This window comes from Aplidium turbinatum, chromosome 15 (assembly GCF_918807975.1).
Source record: "Aplidium turbinatum chromosome 15, kaAplTurb1.1, whole genome shotgun sequence".
Lineage (NCBI taxonomy): Eukaryota > Metazoa > Chordata > Ascidiacea > Aplousobranchia > Polyclinidae > Aplidium > Aplidium turbinatum.
In genome coordinates, this window is record NC_137486.1 from 18109374 (window position 1) to 18125900 (window position 16527).

At 36.9% G+C, this 16527-nt stretch overlaps 1 protein-coding gene across 1 annotated transcript; it reads right to left on the reverse strand.

Moving 5' to 3' along the window:
* Positions 1 to 60: 60 nt before the first annotated feature.
* LOC145783896 (histone H3.3A) lies at positions 61 to 2701 on the reverse strand. Its single transcript, XM_082595655.1, has one exon. The coding sequence runs from the start codon at positions 2651 to 2653 to the stop codon at positions 2243 to 2245; it is 411 nt and encodes a 136-aa protein (XP_082451781.1). The 5' UTR covers positions 2654 to 2701; the 3' UTR covers positions 61 to 2242.
* Positions 2702 to 16527: the final 13826 nt, after the last annotated feature.

Consider the following 16527-nt stretch of genomic DNA (forward strand, 5'->3'; position numbering starts at 1 on the left):
CAAACAAGTTATTTGGAATATTTAAATGATATTTTAACAAATGTCAGCCTATCTCGAATCCTAATATGTACAAGAACACAAAACATAATGACAAATGAAGCATATTAGTATTACTTTATTTTCACGCAACCATCCAGGCTACTATATTATCACATCTTGGATAGAATGAATTTAAACATATTTTAATCCCTAAACACCAATTTTACCAACACTCTGCACAAGTTGATCTATAAGAAATGGTCAGGCATAACAAAATGTCTGAATCAATACAGTTTAAATCTAATCGCTTTAAGAAATATTGTATCAACAAATTTTAGCTTACATCTTTTAATTTTAGTTCCATTTCAACCTATTTTTCCAAGAGTATAAATCATGATATGTAGCCCTATTTTAGAGTATGCAAAGTGGCAAAAAACACAAATTTTGTTTCAAAATATTAACTAATTTTACAAGTTAAAAGTTACCTGATAAAGCAATTAAAAATTACATGTGACCCATCCACTGGTAATATCAAATCACTAATGTAGACTTATTCAACTTGACAAAATAGCTCTTGGACGAGACGTAAAAAAACTTGCTGATAAAAATCACAAGAAATCTTCACTATTTCCATGTTTCATTGAAATATATATCAAATTCTCATCAGACAGATTGAAGCCTAACATAATACGTTTCAAAAGTATTGGAATTATTTGGATAACTTACAAACATGACAAATCATTTAGTTTTCAACTTGAGGTGCTAGTACAAATTGACAAAACTGAAAAGACATAAGATTTGTCTCAAGAATTAACCACTGTAGTGTTTATTTTATACATTTCGACAAAGGTTGAAACAAGCAAACTGAAATACCAGAATGAAAATTACTACGAAAGTCAGTTTTCGAAAACTATAATATTACTATAGCAGTACGGTATCTAAAAAAGTTTAAATTGCCAAAGATTTGCTTTGAATAAAATTTAACCAGCTTGATAGCAAATCACAACATGTATATACACATATTTTAGTGTAAACATAACCATTTGTTTGAAATTTGTCAAATATTTTATGTCTCAGATATTCATGGTCTCTGGTGCCAGCCAATCATGTCAAATACTGTGCACAAAATAACATAATACATCAAAACAACTTAAACAGAAAACAATGAATGCAAAATCATATAAAAATCAAACTTGGTTGCAGTTATGATTGGTGCCTAGCCCTAGAGCAATGACTTGCAAGTTGCACATAAAACATTATCTTCAATTATCATCTTCATAACCAACTGCCTTCAGTTTGATGTCTACAATAGTCCAAGAGTTACTTGTCGAGACAATTTAATGGAACCACTAAATTCAAGATAGAAAACACTTCTCATTGCTTTTATGAGATTGTTTAGAAAAAATGTTTGTACTTACGCATTTCAATTCTATCTAAAGTCAGCCGATAAAACTTTAACGAAGTGACTTGCCAGTATATTTTTTCCATTAAAAAGTACAGTAATGTAAAAATAAATTTACCAAATTTAGTGTGGTTTGCATGGTTCTTATGCGATGTTGCATTGGTTTCACAAAAGAAACTAGGCTTCAAAACAAACTGTATCACTCTAACTAAAAGAAAACAAATGAGAAGTGTGCTCTTGCCTGAAAATAAGGAATTAACTGAATACTAAAAAGTTTGGATGTTCAAAATTATGACTTTTCTAGCTACGGCTGCAGTGTTCAACTGATCAATGAGAAAATTAAAGCAGAGACATAACTATACCACACAATGTGATAGTTCCACCGTCATATGTATATAAACAATCAAAACTTCATTACAATAATGCTTTCAACACCTGTTTGATTCATACTGTTTCATCACTGAGTTTGTTCATTTGTTCCGGGTAAAACTTTCTTCTTTGCTACCATGGTGTATTGGACTTCATATCAAGGGTTTCATGGTCTCACACATACTATGTCATTTGCTTCAATGATGTGCATTGGTATGACAAGTTATAATTTGTTGTGCATTTATTTTCTAGATCATTGAATAACACTGCAGCCAACACTAGAAAAGGACTTAACTGTTAATCTAAAATCAAATATGAAAAACTTTGGACCTTAAAGAGAGAAAAGCATAAGAATGAAAAAATTAAACGTCCAATAAAACAGTACAATTGACTACATAACTATCTTTAGCCAAATGTCAGTTTTTAATGTTTAAAAACAGTTGCTATGTACAAAAGGATGTCTCTTCATGACTCAACACAGCATTGATACAATTATGCTCTTTCACCACGAATTCTTCGAGCAAGTTGGATATCTTTGGGCATGATGGTAACTCTTTTTGCATGAATGGCACACAAGTTGGTGTCTTCAAATAATCCAACCAAGTACGCTTCACTGGCTTCTTGCAAAGCTCCGATTGCTGCACTTTGGAAACGAAGATCTGTCTTGAAATCTTGTGCGATTTCACGAACAAGTCGTTGAAACGGTAACTTTCGAATGAGCAATTCAGTCGACTTTTGGTAACGTCTAATCTCACGCAAAGCCACTGTACCAGGACGATATCTGTGAGGCTTTTTCACACCTCCAGTGGATGGTGCACTTTTTCTTGCTGCTTTTGTTGCAAGTTGCTTTCGTGGGGCTTTACCTCCAGTGGACTTTCTGGCTGTTTGCTTGGTTCGAGCCATGTTTTTAAGAAGTTTTCTTTGTTAACTAAATCTACAGAACTCTTACTTTAATCTAAAAACATTAATACAGAATTTTAAAAGTTAGACCATAAAAAGATGTATATAATATTCCTAAATTTTTATAGACTTTAGAGCTTATGTATGTAAAGTTAATGCACATAACATTATCAAACTAGAGGACAAAACAAATCTTTTGAATTACCGTAGTAAAACATTTTGCCAATGGAAGCAGATGTTTTATAACACTAACAGCAGTTTTTGATATGGAAACCTGCAGACATCAAGCAAAGCTTGTTCTACTTTGAAGGAGTGGGTTTGAAAACACCTTCAAGAGTAGCTCTGTTTAACAGTGACCCGTCTGGATGGAGTAATTCTGACATTTAATTGCCTAAAACTTTACTCTGCCAACGCCCAGCCTACAACAATGGATGGAAGGCTGGAAGCCTTTTCCAATTTGTGAACATGCCAGGACCACGACCATCCTTCCAAAAATGCTTTTTTGATTCAAAGACAAACAATCTGTAATCAATTTACATCGATGTTTAAGCCTATGGGGCATGCATGATGAGGATCTATTCTTTTAGTAACTTATATATATAGATTAGCAATATTTTTCTTGACAAACTCTTAAATTAAAGGCTACTGGAGAGTGGAGAGCAGCTAGATATTGAGAAATTATCATCTAAGATACGCAGACCTATTGCTCAATTTTGTTGGGCGAAACTTTACACAATCATTGATATCATCTGTGACAGTCTGTTTCTCAGTGTCACACTAGCGGAAAGATGCACCTTTCCATTAGGGCACAATGAAACAGACAAATATGTGTTCATATCATTTCGACGCACTCACGCATGTCTCAGTAGAATCAGACTGACAGCAAATTGTTAACATGGGATGAACAATCACCAAGTATCGTAGATAGGATGCAACCTATTTCGTCCCTCGAAAAGATCAAGAGAAAAATAAAACAAAGCCAAAGTTGTTGATGGGAATTTCCGCAAACATTTTAAAATTTTCTCCTTGAATTAATCCTTGAATTTTTATGGGCCACCACAAAATAAGTGTGACATTTCTTTGCAATTTTGTCAGGAAATGTTAGACCCTAACCCTAACCACTACAATTAACAGTGTTGTACGCGTCATTGAAATAAGTTGACGGCGTCAGCGCGAATTGCCTAAAACTTTACGGCGTAAAGTACTGCGTAAGCTCTTAAAGAAATTGACGGCGTCAGCGTCAGCGCTAATTTCTAGCGCTATTTTTTGCCAGCGTCTCATAAAACGGAAATATTTCAACCAAGTTTAGGCTAACAATAGCTAAAAATAAAGAGCAGATATTATGTTTTGAGACTGTATTGTAATTAGCTGCTTAGCCTATTAGTTATTTCCTTACAGAAAAAGCAAGCATTTCAAAACGTTTGTCTGACAATTTGCTGCATTTGGGACGCATAGCCTAGGCCATAGGCGCCGACTTTTATTTTTGCACGGGGTGGCGGATAGCACAATATGGCAATCTAAAAAATTTCAAACTGCATGTTTTTGTTTGATTTTTACTAAGCGTGTTTCGTAGATGCAATTGTCTTTTCACACCTGATTTGTAGCTCGATAATTTACAAAGCAACTTTAAAACAAAGCACAGGAGGTATGTCGTGAATTTTATTATTACGTTGCTGCTCTGACATTTATCATTTGACAAAAGTATTTTTGCGAACAGCAGCTCTGTCAATCCAACTGTTAATCAACTGGTCAAATTGTAACCGTGAAGCTTCAGCTTGATAAACATTTAAAATTAGGACGTGGTTCAATCGCTTTTGTGTCATGGTAGATCGCAAGTAGGTTTTTATACGCCTGAGTGCACTAAACGATCGCTCCGCCTCGCAGGTGGTGAAGGCAACGATAAGTATATTTTCACAATGCAGACCACGTTTGGAAGCATTAATGAAATTGTTTCATTGCTTGCAAATAGATCAAGCAGTTGCGACATAGTTGCAAATCGGACAGAATGCTCTATCTTTGCATCTATCGTATTCTTGCCCCGGAAATTCGCTCACCCACGATTTTTGATAGCTCCTCCCTTCAACAGCGATTATCGTGCTCGGTTCTTCCACCTCCCTGATAATGCTAACGCCTTTTGGCAGTGGCACACTTTCGTTTCGTTCAGGCGTTTGGTCACTTTCATGCTGGCTGAAATCCTGACTAGACGGTAGACGCAACAAAAAATGACTCAATGGAGGGCTGCAATTTTGAACGCTTTTTCGGTGGCATCTTTAAGCTGAATAAAAGTGGAATGTCGGCGAAAACTTTTACTGGACGACTTTTCGTAATTTTTTCTATGATGTAACAAGCAACTCCTGTGTCAAATCAATAAATTCCCGCCTCACAGTTTGTCACGCATTGACACGGTGACGCAATATTACTGCATGAAGTAGATAACAAAGTAGAAATTAAAGCATGAAGTAGATGACAGTACACTCCAATTGAAATCGGAAAATAATTCAAAATGCAAAATGCTGAGTAGGCTAATTGAAAAAGGTTGCTTTTATTATTGGGAATTGGCATGGGGTGTAGCTTTCCTCGAATAGAATCATGTAAACGTGTAAATTTGCAGAACGTTAAAACCGCTACTTTATTAAGTGCACTTTTTAAATAAAACTCAAAAAGTTTCGAAAATTGCATTTTTTTAATGAAATTTGAAAATAGATATTCATTTAGGGGGTGGAGCTATCAATCATCGAGATAATTTTATTTCCAAGTATTTTATAGCTGTCATAATTTATAGCGATATTATGAGCAGTTTAAAAAATTTCAAAAAAGATTTTTGAGGGAGGCAAGGGAAAGGTCGTATTTTATTAATTAATAAATCCCATTGTAAACCTAACAAATGTAACAATGACTTATGACAAGTAACAAATAAAACGATCGCAACAACAACAAAGAAAAAACTCGTAGCCATGTGTTGCGTAATCTTCATGTAGCTTGCTTGATGTCACGCGAGTATCATGCTTGTGACAAAAACAATCATTTTCTTCGCGATACTGTATTGGTTCACCTCTTGCTTTACGTTGACTTGAAGCGAAAACCAATGATCGAAAAAAGATTTAAACGTCCGTTCAAATTACATTTATTTGCAGTAAGTAATGCAACCTAAACGGGGTGGCTGCCACCCCGCCACAGCGGTTGCGGGGTGGCGTGGCCACCCCGTAAACCCGTAAGTCGGCGCCAGTGGCCTAGGCTATTGTCCTTTCCAAGTTAAAACATGCGTTCCACAGCAGCGCTGGTTGGTATTGGTGTGTTGTATTTCAAAAATAAATCGAAAACGTTTACTCGGAAAGGTATCATTGTTCCTAACGTGCTGTGATAGTTTAGCATGTATAAATCTTTTAACCAGGTTCACTGCACCAACATCGCTCTTTTCAGAGGCATAAAGCTCTTGAAATAAAGTATCTTCAACGTTCCGCGAAGCCGATCATGGATTTTTCGCTTTCTGTCTCTGATCTCTCGTTCTCAATACATGGGTGATCACTAGGGCCCGCAAAAGTCAATAAAGTCAAAAATTTTTAAGGACCTCGTCTATCCACGAATCCAAGAATAAAGTTATTTTTAGCATCTAGGGGACTGTTTCTAAGAAGTTTATAGGTCAAAATAAAGTCAAAATTGACAATAAAGTCGAAATTTGTCAAATTATGGCTTTTGACAAACTTTTTGTGTTTCTTGAAAGTAATTTTTGTCAAAATCCTCGTGGAAACATTGTAAATCAGAAACTGCGACACAATTAAACCATATTAACCCATAAAAGCAGGAAATATGTCACAATGCTGACGGATCAGCAGTACCTTTTATCGCAAATTGCCCATTGTTTATTCATTGTTACGTATTTAAATATTTTTTATAAAAAGCTCCATCTTCACAAACGTAGTCTTTTCGAAAATCAACAGTTTGGATTTTAGGAATAGCCAAGCTAAATTGTCTTCAGCAAAAGTTAGACAGATTTGTGGAGATTTTCCTATCGCCGAAAAACACGACGCACTTTTTATAATCCAAAAAAACCTTGACTTTTCGACAAAATATTACGTTTGGGTCTGAAATCGACAAAACATTATGTTTGGATAACTAGTATCAATTCAAGGAAGAAATGTGACCTTTACAAATAAGCAATTTCGTTAGGTCAAAATAAAGTCAAAATTTGATAAAAATAAAGTCAAAAATTTTTTTTTTTAGGTCAAAATAAAAATGGCCCTAGACTGATCACCATTTGGCGAAGTTCTTCCGCGTGTATTCCAGGGAGCCATTCCAACCAACGCAAAAGCCGGTAATTCGGATGAGTTGCGCTGGCCAGGATACATTGTGAAACCATAGGTGAAACTCTAATTGTGAAACGAGATTTTTCATTTTTTTTCCATAAAAATAAAAAATGACGCATAGCGCTTGACGCTTAAAATCGGCAAAATAGTTGACGGCGCTATCACTTCCGTCAACTGAAAAATAAATTGACGGCGCTAGCCTCAGCGTCAACAAAAAGTTGACGCCGTCAACGTACAACACTGACAATTAATAATTATCAAGTCTAATAATAATTAATTAGTGGTAATAATATAACTGCAGTCTAGCATTGAGAGGCTCAATCTTTTCAAAAGAAAATTTTTGAAATGTTAGCGGCAGCCGGCAACTCCGATCAGCGACTTCCGCTTTTGTATTTTTTTTCTTGATCTTTTGAAGAGACAAAAACGGGGAACGAAGTGTTCAGGGGATGAAATAAACTGCATCCTCATAGATATAACAAAGTGGTTATTTCTACGGCGTTGGTTGTCAAGATTGGGATCAAAAAGCATTGTTTTGTCACAGGTGTAGCCAAAGTAAAGGTCAGAGTTAAGTTAAGATTTTTTTCTCTGTCCAGAAGTTTAAAAATTCCCGAATTATTTTTATAGTTTGACGTTTTTACAAATTAGGGCACAATTTCTTATCTGGCCACACTAGTTCTGTAAACCTAACCAGTAGCCAGGTCTCAAATATAACAGCCAGACATAACTTTTAAATTCAGACCATTTTACATAAATATTATTTAACAGGCTACAACCAGTTTTCAAGACACAATAGGCCTACACATTATATATATTTAAAGTCTAAAGGAGAGTTTTACTAAAAACTCATTTCGGTTTGTAGTCCTACAAGTGGCATGATGCATTTGGATGCAACCTAATTCGTACCATGAACAATTTGGACCGTCAGTTCGTACCTTGAAAAGATCGAGAGAAAAAATTTAAAAAAGCCGAAGTCGCTGATCGCAATTTTCGCAAACATTTTAAAGTTTTCCGCAAACAAACAAAAACTCTTAGCAATATTACAAGAAATTTTAAAATGTTTGCAGAAACTCCGATCAACCCTAACCCTTTTAAAATGTTTGTGGAAACTACAATCAGTGACTTCGGCAAACTCTTAGGATCATTACCGGGAATTTTAAAATGTTTGCAGAAACTGCGGAAAAACGGAAACTGCGATCAGCGATGTTCTAGTTTTTTCTCTTGAACTTTTCAGTTTGTTTGTTTGCGGATACTGATACCTAACCGATACCCTAACTACTGATACCGGTACCTAACCGATACCCTAACCTTGCGGAAACTGCGATTAGCGACTTCGGTTTTTTTTTTTTTCTTTCGATCTTTTCAAGGTATGAACTGACAGTACGAATTGTTCATGGTACAAATTAGGTTGCACCCGATGCATATAACGATGAACCTAGTATTATAATGTAAATAGTAAAACTCAACACAATGCATTTACCCTAGCCTTTCTTAAAGTTTGTGTCGCATATTTTGTCGAATTGAGAAACATAGACCTAACAGCTGAAACAGTTCAGGCAAATTTGTCCTCACCAGCTGCATGTCTGCCGAATCTACTGACGAGCTACGGCTAACTTTCATAGAATTAAACGCACATATTCATATCGCTTATTTACCTTATGAATTAGAGTGATGTAAGTTACTTTTTCGAAGGACAAACGTGTCCACAAATGAACGAACCTGGTTACCTCAACTTGTCTAAAATTACGCAACTACGTGATGTCAACAGGACAATGAAATTTCGTACACCACATTATGGTTCTTCTTTTGTGCTACGGTTGACAGATATGAGAGTTGAAAGGTCATACAAGTGAATAAAGAAACAAAGAGATGGAGAGAACTTCGGGGGCAGCATTACTCAATGATGCATGAACATCTTTTTTACAATTACGTCATGCGTAGTAGTGTAGCGCGCAAATAAAATTTCCCACAATGCGGAGCGAAATATTTCAACATCAGTTAAAATATGTGCCAAAATTAAAAGGGGATTTAACTTGTTTTATTGAAGTCAGAGTGGTAGTACAGTGTAGTGAATAAAGCGTTTGTTTTATAATTTTGCAATTCTGATTTGAATCCCCATTACAATTGGTTGTTGAAAAACACCCCACCGCTCAGATGAAATGGGTGAGTTTAGTTCAGAGATTTTTAGAGGTCCGGTACTGTCAGTGGCTCCGAGAGGGGGGGGAAGTCGGGCTAGTTTCCCCCCTAGCAAAACATTGTAAAGGAAAAACAAGTAGTTTTTTGTTATTGCACTTTTGAGGGGGGCCCATTTTTAGTAGGCTACTAAAGTAAAAATGTACCAACTAAATAATCAACAAATTCTTAAATGAAGTGCGTAGTTCCAAGTATTTCTCAATCATTGTAAATGTCACTCTCGATGCTTCTCATCAAGAACAAATCATTTTCGTGTTAAGGTAGGCGATGTTGAACAGCTTTAAGACGTAAAATCTGAAGCTGAAATGATTTCTGTATCATTGAACGGTTTCGATTGTATTGATAGTGTCAACTTGAAAACTGGTGCTGTTTTAGCTAAGCGGAAACTATTTTTGCTTGACAACTGAACCTTAACTTCAAAATCTGCGTTGGCTAGGCGTAGGATATTGTATCCAAAATAAGTTATCTGGGAAAGTTAAAGGTATAAGTCCAAGCACGATTAAAGAAAGTAAATCCTGTATATTTTTTGTTTATAGATCATCATCATCAGTCATCATCTCCGCCTGCAGCAGATTGCGCATCAACATGAGTTATTTGCTTCCAAGAGTGGCGATTTTGAGCCAGCTCGCCCAGTGTCGCCAAGTTGAGTCCAGTCCATGATTGGATGTTGTCTTGCCATCGTTTTGGTTGTCTGCCACGTTTTCTTTTTCCTTCTGTGCAAACTTTGCTGATTCCGAATTGTGATCTTTTAGTGTGGCCGAACAGTTTTAAAACTTTTGATTTTATTAACTTATTGCTGCAATTGGATGTAATTTTGTCATAGTTAAAAGATCTTCTGTTTTCGTGTGGTCAAGTAGCCTTTTGTTGTTCATGCTTCTCATGGTGTGATTTTGGAAGGTAGTGAGTTTTTTCTATATTTGAGTTTTTTGTTTATGGGTGTTGCTGCTTAAATCTAGTTGGATTTCATAATGTTGCCTACAGACAGCGTTGTTGAAATGTCTTATCATTTTTGGAGTAATTGATTATCTGTAAGCTAGTGGCATCTTTAAAGTTATAGCCCAGTCAGAGGAAAAATTCTGAAAAATTTAAAGAAGCTGTCCTATCCTTTTGCAAAGAAAATTTACTTCGAGAGGGTAACCAAGGCGTGGTGCAGTCAAACCCAATGCTTTACATTACCCTTTGGCAATTGAAGATCAACAAGAGTTTGATCGGAAGCTAAGTCAATGCTAAAGTAGCCTACAACTAGCAGTTTTAAATTTGTGACTGCTTTGCATTATGTGGATTACGGTCCTAAACAAGATTCACTGATGAATTTAATTTAATGAAATTAAAGGAAGATGTAATATAAGTAAGAGAAAGCTGAGAAGAGTAGGCTACTACTCGCAAGCTAAAGTTGCAGTGGCAATTATAAATTTAAAAGAAAATGATTTTCTTTTCCTGAAGACAGAACGCTTTTATAACTCCACTTAACTAGCTGAATCATTCAAAGGAAATGTGTTCTACCGTGCATTGCAAAGCATTCGATAGTTGTTGGAATTGACAAATGTATCAACAAACTCAAACATATCGTCGATGAGTTTGAAGTTCCATGAAAATTTTATCGTATGTCTGTTGTGCAGTTGCGGGCATGTGGGACAAATTTAAACCATTTGTAGGCTACAACAATGACATTTTTCAAGACATTGTGGATGAGTTGGTACTTTTGACAAAAAGCCACACAGCAAACTTCAGCTGCAAACCAGAACGAACCACCCCATAATCTCTACACAAGAAATCATTGATTGCAACTTTCGAAAGGTTTTCCAAATAGTTTTGTTATGATTTTTTTTGTGTTCCAGTATAGCTACCTCCAACGGTTGCGCGTTGACAACGTGGTTTTAGCAATTAGCCTACTGAAATTTGTAAAGAATTGTTTGCGCTCCAGTAAGCCTATGACTCAAAACCGATTGAAAAGCCTAAGGCTACGTTTACATGATAGGTGAAATGAAAATGACCGAAATGAAATCTCAAAGCGGCGTGAAAAAGGTTTTGTTCACATGCCATCTCATAGCGGCTGCTTTTGCTTTCGGCTGAAAGGAATACATCCTCTACGCATGAGTGATTTTTGCGCCTGTAACTAGGCTACTGAGTACGCTGAAAATAAAGTTGGTTCTCCTACCAAACAAAAGCAACATAGATTCTACAATAAAACATGCAATTCCAAAGGGTACATTAACCAGTACTGAAACAGCAGAAGTGCTTTCAAAATTCATTTAGGTTAATAGACTGACATCACAAGTTCAGAGCAAATTTACTTGTGTTCTTCAAGAATGGACTAGCTTAATTTATTGGCTAATTATTTGCTCTTTACTAGTGCACCAGTCCAATGCATGTCTTAAATGATTACAGATGACATTGACAATAAGTTTTTGTGCTCAGTCTAAAAAAACAGCCAACATTCTAGACTAGTCCCAGTTGAAAATGTATATCATTATGACTTTACAAATATAAGGCTATGCTTATTGTACTGATGTAATGCTCAAGTTCTCCTTTCCTAATACACTTTGCAGCATATCTTTAAGAAAATTGGGATGATTGGTTGTAGGCTAGATAGCTGGTTCTAAAGCACAACCAACATTCTAGACCAGTGGTAAAATTCTATTATTATGACTTCAAAAACAAAACTATTTTATTTATGTTATGTTCAAGTTCTTTTAACGTGCTACACTACCAATTACTACACTACCAGTTGACTGACTATAATCAAACTACTAGGGCTAATTTCATTGCTAGGATCTCATTGCGGCGTGTTTACATAGCCGCAACCAGTTGACATCGGTTTCATTTCTGTCAAAACTACCGATGTGAAATCCAGACCGCCATGAATCTCACTTCGGTCGCCGCGTGTAAACAGATTACGCGTCCGCCAAACGAATCGAAATGGAAATCTTTCATTTCGGGCGCAATGAAACGTCATGTAAACGTAGCCTAACTATAGCCTACATGTTGTGCATCAATTCAGATGTGGCAAAATTTTATTATTTGATGCTGTGATCCGTAACTTTGCATTGCAAAAAGTCCAGAAAGGGATGAATTAAATCAGGGATGTCCAAAGTCCGGCCCGCAGGCCAACTCCGGCCCACGACACGTTTTTGTATGGCCCGCGCCTGTTGTTGTACAATGTGTTATTTTTGACCTGCAGACACACAAAAATCATATAAATTCAACTTGCAGTTTTCAGAAAAATTATTGTGGCTGTTGGCCCGCGAACACTTATTATCAAATCTGGCTCGCGTGGGAAAAAGTTTGGACACTCCTGAATTAAATGCTAGGTTGAACTATTTTCGTTGCCTGTAGGCCTATTGTGTGTTTACAAAGCTTTCTAGACAAAATAGTTAGCCTCAATGGTATTTTTGCTCCAAGTGTAATCCAGTGATTATTGATGATTTTTACATTGAACGAAGTTCTTTTCATGTTGAGGAAAGTAGGCTAATTTCAGCTTAACACGAACATGCAACGCAATATTTGCTAAAAAATATTATGGGGCCCATTTTTCGTATTGTTTCCCGACCAGTGCTGACTTCTCTCGAAGGCCCTGGGTACTGTACTTGAATTCGGCTCTCTTGAATTCCATGGCTTAGTCCAGGGGTCACCAACCTTTTTTGCATGCGGGCTACTTTGGCACTAACAAGAGCAGCTGTGGCGGGCCGCACTAGTAAAATTTTAGGTAGGTTGACTCTTATGCTTTGCTAGAAAAGAACGCATTTCGTACCCAGTATCCAGCGTTAGGCCTACATGTTGTTCATATTTATCTTACAATACCTCAGCAAAAAATGTATCGAACAACGCTACTGCCAGGCCAAGCTCCCTTTACAACACTTTTGACTTTTTTAACAATGCCTAATAAACGAGGCCACTTGTTTTGCGCACATAGGCCTATAGCGAGGCGAGCGGTTTCATCAGAATATTCATCGCCAAGCAAGAGTGGTGTTGTCACTTCGCTTCACAAAAGATATCTTGCAATTAACAGTTACAGTAAACAAGAAAATGTTTGACACATCGCAATACAGGCAACAATAGTGACCTACAAACATATCAGCGAAAAATAGGCTCCAATAACAAGGAGAAAGAAACCAGGCACCATGAAACAAACTCTTGTGGAAATCAACGAAAAAACGTTTCTGTCGTACCGTAATTCATGAAGTCTTCCCTCTAAAAAACCAATTAGTTTTAGTTTATCATCTTTTTGTGAGAATCTATAAAAACCGTGTTTCTTTGATTTAGACAACTGTCACTTGCGGATTGCGGTGCTTATCAGCATGGCAAGAATTGTTGATGAACAACATTTTGCAGTAGCCTACTAAGCTCTTCATAATACAACCAGAAAAAGTCTTTAAATTTATATATAATATTTTGCCAATTTATTATAAATTGAGTTGGCACACCGACCTATTTTACCAACAAAAACTTGCATAAAGGAACACTGCTCGTGAAACCTAGGGACGGTACATCACGGGACGCGCAACTCCATTGTTCCTTCAACAATAGAAGGGTCAATTGCCAATTTGACATTTTTTTTACGCTTCACTGCAGGCTTGCTTTCAACTAAAAACCTTAAATTACTTTAAAACCAACTTCATTCTTCTTATATAACCCATAAAAAGTAAAATATTTTGTGAATTACAAAAAACGTAACCCTTCTAGTGTTGCGGATAAGCCAAAAGCGGATGAAGTTTCACATCCCTATGATCTACAATCCCTAGTGAAACCCAATAATGGTGAAACGCACAGTAGTGTTTACATGACATTTACAAACTTAAAATAAGCAACCCTATGCTCACAGACACTTTCAAAATTCGAAAACAGACGTTTTAATCAACCACTGGGACAGTGTGGCTGGACATCGCATTAGAATAACTTTAAGCGACCCCCACTTAGAACTAACTTACAATCTGATTGGTCGGTAGGTGGAATCGTATGCAAAGCAAAAATATGCTTCCCGGAAACTATTTTTGCCTTCATGCTTTTTAACTGCTCAAGAAAAGTATTTTTGGTTATAGGCCTTCTTGTACGCTGACACCTTCCGCGGGCCGCACATAACAGCGTGGCGCGCCGCATGCGGCCCGCCAGTTGGTGACCCCTGGCTTAGTCAATCAATCAATCAAGCATTTTATTTTTCGTCATTAACGCGTCCGGGACGAAAAAGACTAACTACAAAAATCGATATAGACCTACCACCACGTTAATGAACAGGAAAAGGTGGCAAAACCTTAAAAGGTTTAAAACGTGCCTGAATGGAAAATCATGTAGGCCTATACTAGGCTATATATTAGGCTGTGCCAAAAAATGGCGAAGTGCGTGGATTTTTCCTTAACTTTCTGAAAATTTGTAGTGGACTTTTACAAACACAAACGTGAAAAAAAAAATGAAAATAATGACGCCACACGGTCGCGCTGGGCGTTTCTACGGCCCATTTTCATAAAAATTGTTATACTTCGAAAACCACTGGAGATAAAAAGATGAACGTTACACCAAAAGCTGCAGAAGTAGTTAGCACGGCCACAAAACCCAAAAAACAAATAGCAAAAAATAAAACAAAAACAGAAAGAAGCACACATGTAGTAATGAATGACAGCCTAATGAAAAGTGTTGTGGATTGAATTTGCCAGTTCCAACGGCGCTGGTTCGACTCTCGGGGTGTGCGTTTGAGCAACGCATTTCAGGACTGCTCTCCATTCAGCGGCACCTAGTGAATGGAATAATTTCTCGGCAACAAGACTTCAACAATCGGAAAACTTCACTCTGCCAATCTCGGTAACCGGCCCTGCGTCAAGTGCCTCTACAAGTATGCGAACAAGTACCAGGAATAACCTATCAAGGCTTTGTCAGTCCGAGGATGAAGATTCAAAACCAAACCAACCAACCAACCAATATTGATGTGAATGAGCAGTCATATTAATAATAATAGGATGGAGAAAGAAAACGGACATAAAAGAAACCCATCCTCAGGCAAAAGCCCGTTTCGATGTGGCCCAAGAGAGCAGGTGTTGAGCTCTTTCTATGGTGCACATCAGACTGCACATCACACAATAGCATGGGCTCCGTTAGAGGGGGGGCCGGGTGGGTGATTACCCCCCACCAATCGGAGTGGGGGGTAACTAATGCAAAATTACCCCCCCACTAATGTAGAGATAAAAATTTCATTTTTAATATATTTTTTACTTTTGTGTTTTATTTTTATTTGCACAACTTTTGAGGTTTTTGCTTGGAAACTCCGACTCGCAAGACAACGCCAAGTCATCTATGGCCAAACTATGAATCCTGTCAAAAATATACGCATCGCAATGCGCTGTGTGTGACGTCATAGTTTCTCACTGCTACAAACTGTTTAATTTCGCTTTTACCACTCACGAACGAAACCCACTGCAGTTGCACTGTTTCAATGTCTTTATACTTTTGGTTGTTGTAAAAGTTAATGCATTTTAGCTTTTTTTTTTTTTTTTTTGTGAATTGAATGTAGGCCTAGACCAGGGGTGCACAACCTTTTTGCTATTGCCGGCCGCATTCAGATTAATTCTACAAAGCACGGCCGCTAGTGAGTTTTAAATGATTTTTTTTTAATTTGCGTTATTAAAGAGAAGAATTTATTCGTTTATATCTACTAAACTTATCATACTTATACCTAATAGCGCCATAACACTTTTTGAAATGAATTTATTCCGTCTGCGACATTGCAACTAGTGACTCCCTTGATTTTGCATACGAGCAGATAAAATTGCTAAGTTGAGAACCTCTCGAGATACAGTCTTAGTTGAGACTCCAGGTTTCCGTCCAACAATCGCGTTCGGTAGGCTACTCGTTTTTCAGGTAGGCTACTTCATTTGTGAAAAGGCAGACTCGTACACGTAGCCTAAGGGCTTAATTAAATAATCAAGTGCACTTTTCCACATTTTCGACACAGATTTTCCTCGACTTGCCTAATTTTGCGTAATTGTGTGACATATGACGACGAAAATGCTGCTTTGCACTATCTCCTTTAACAGTTTTAACTACTTGACTGCATATTAGACACATCATAGTATGCGCCGCCGTCTCGATCATGAAATAATCCAACTCCCATTTGGAACTGAATACCCTTTTCTCCTCTGCTAGTGTTCTTTTTCTTTTTAAGGACATAATGCAATGTAGGCTAATGTTACAATGAAATTGGGTCGAGGAAAAAGTTTTGTCTCTAAACGATTTTAACAATACAGTCTAGCCTACAAAAACTTACGATGAAAATGTTTTTCAAGCTCTAAAATTTGAAGGTAGGCTATCCAGTGGTTCTAGATATCCTTGTAGCCTATAATATTTAAAATACATTTCATTTTTTTAATGAAATAATTTTTTCATTTCAACAATAGG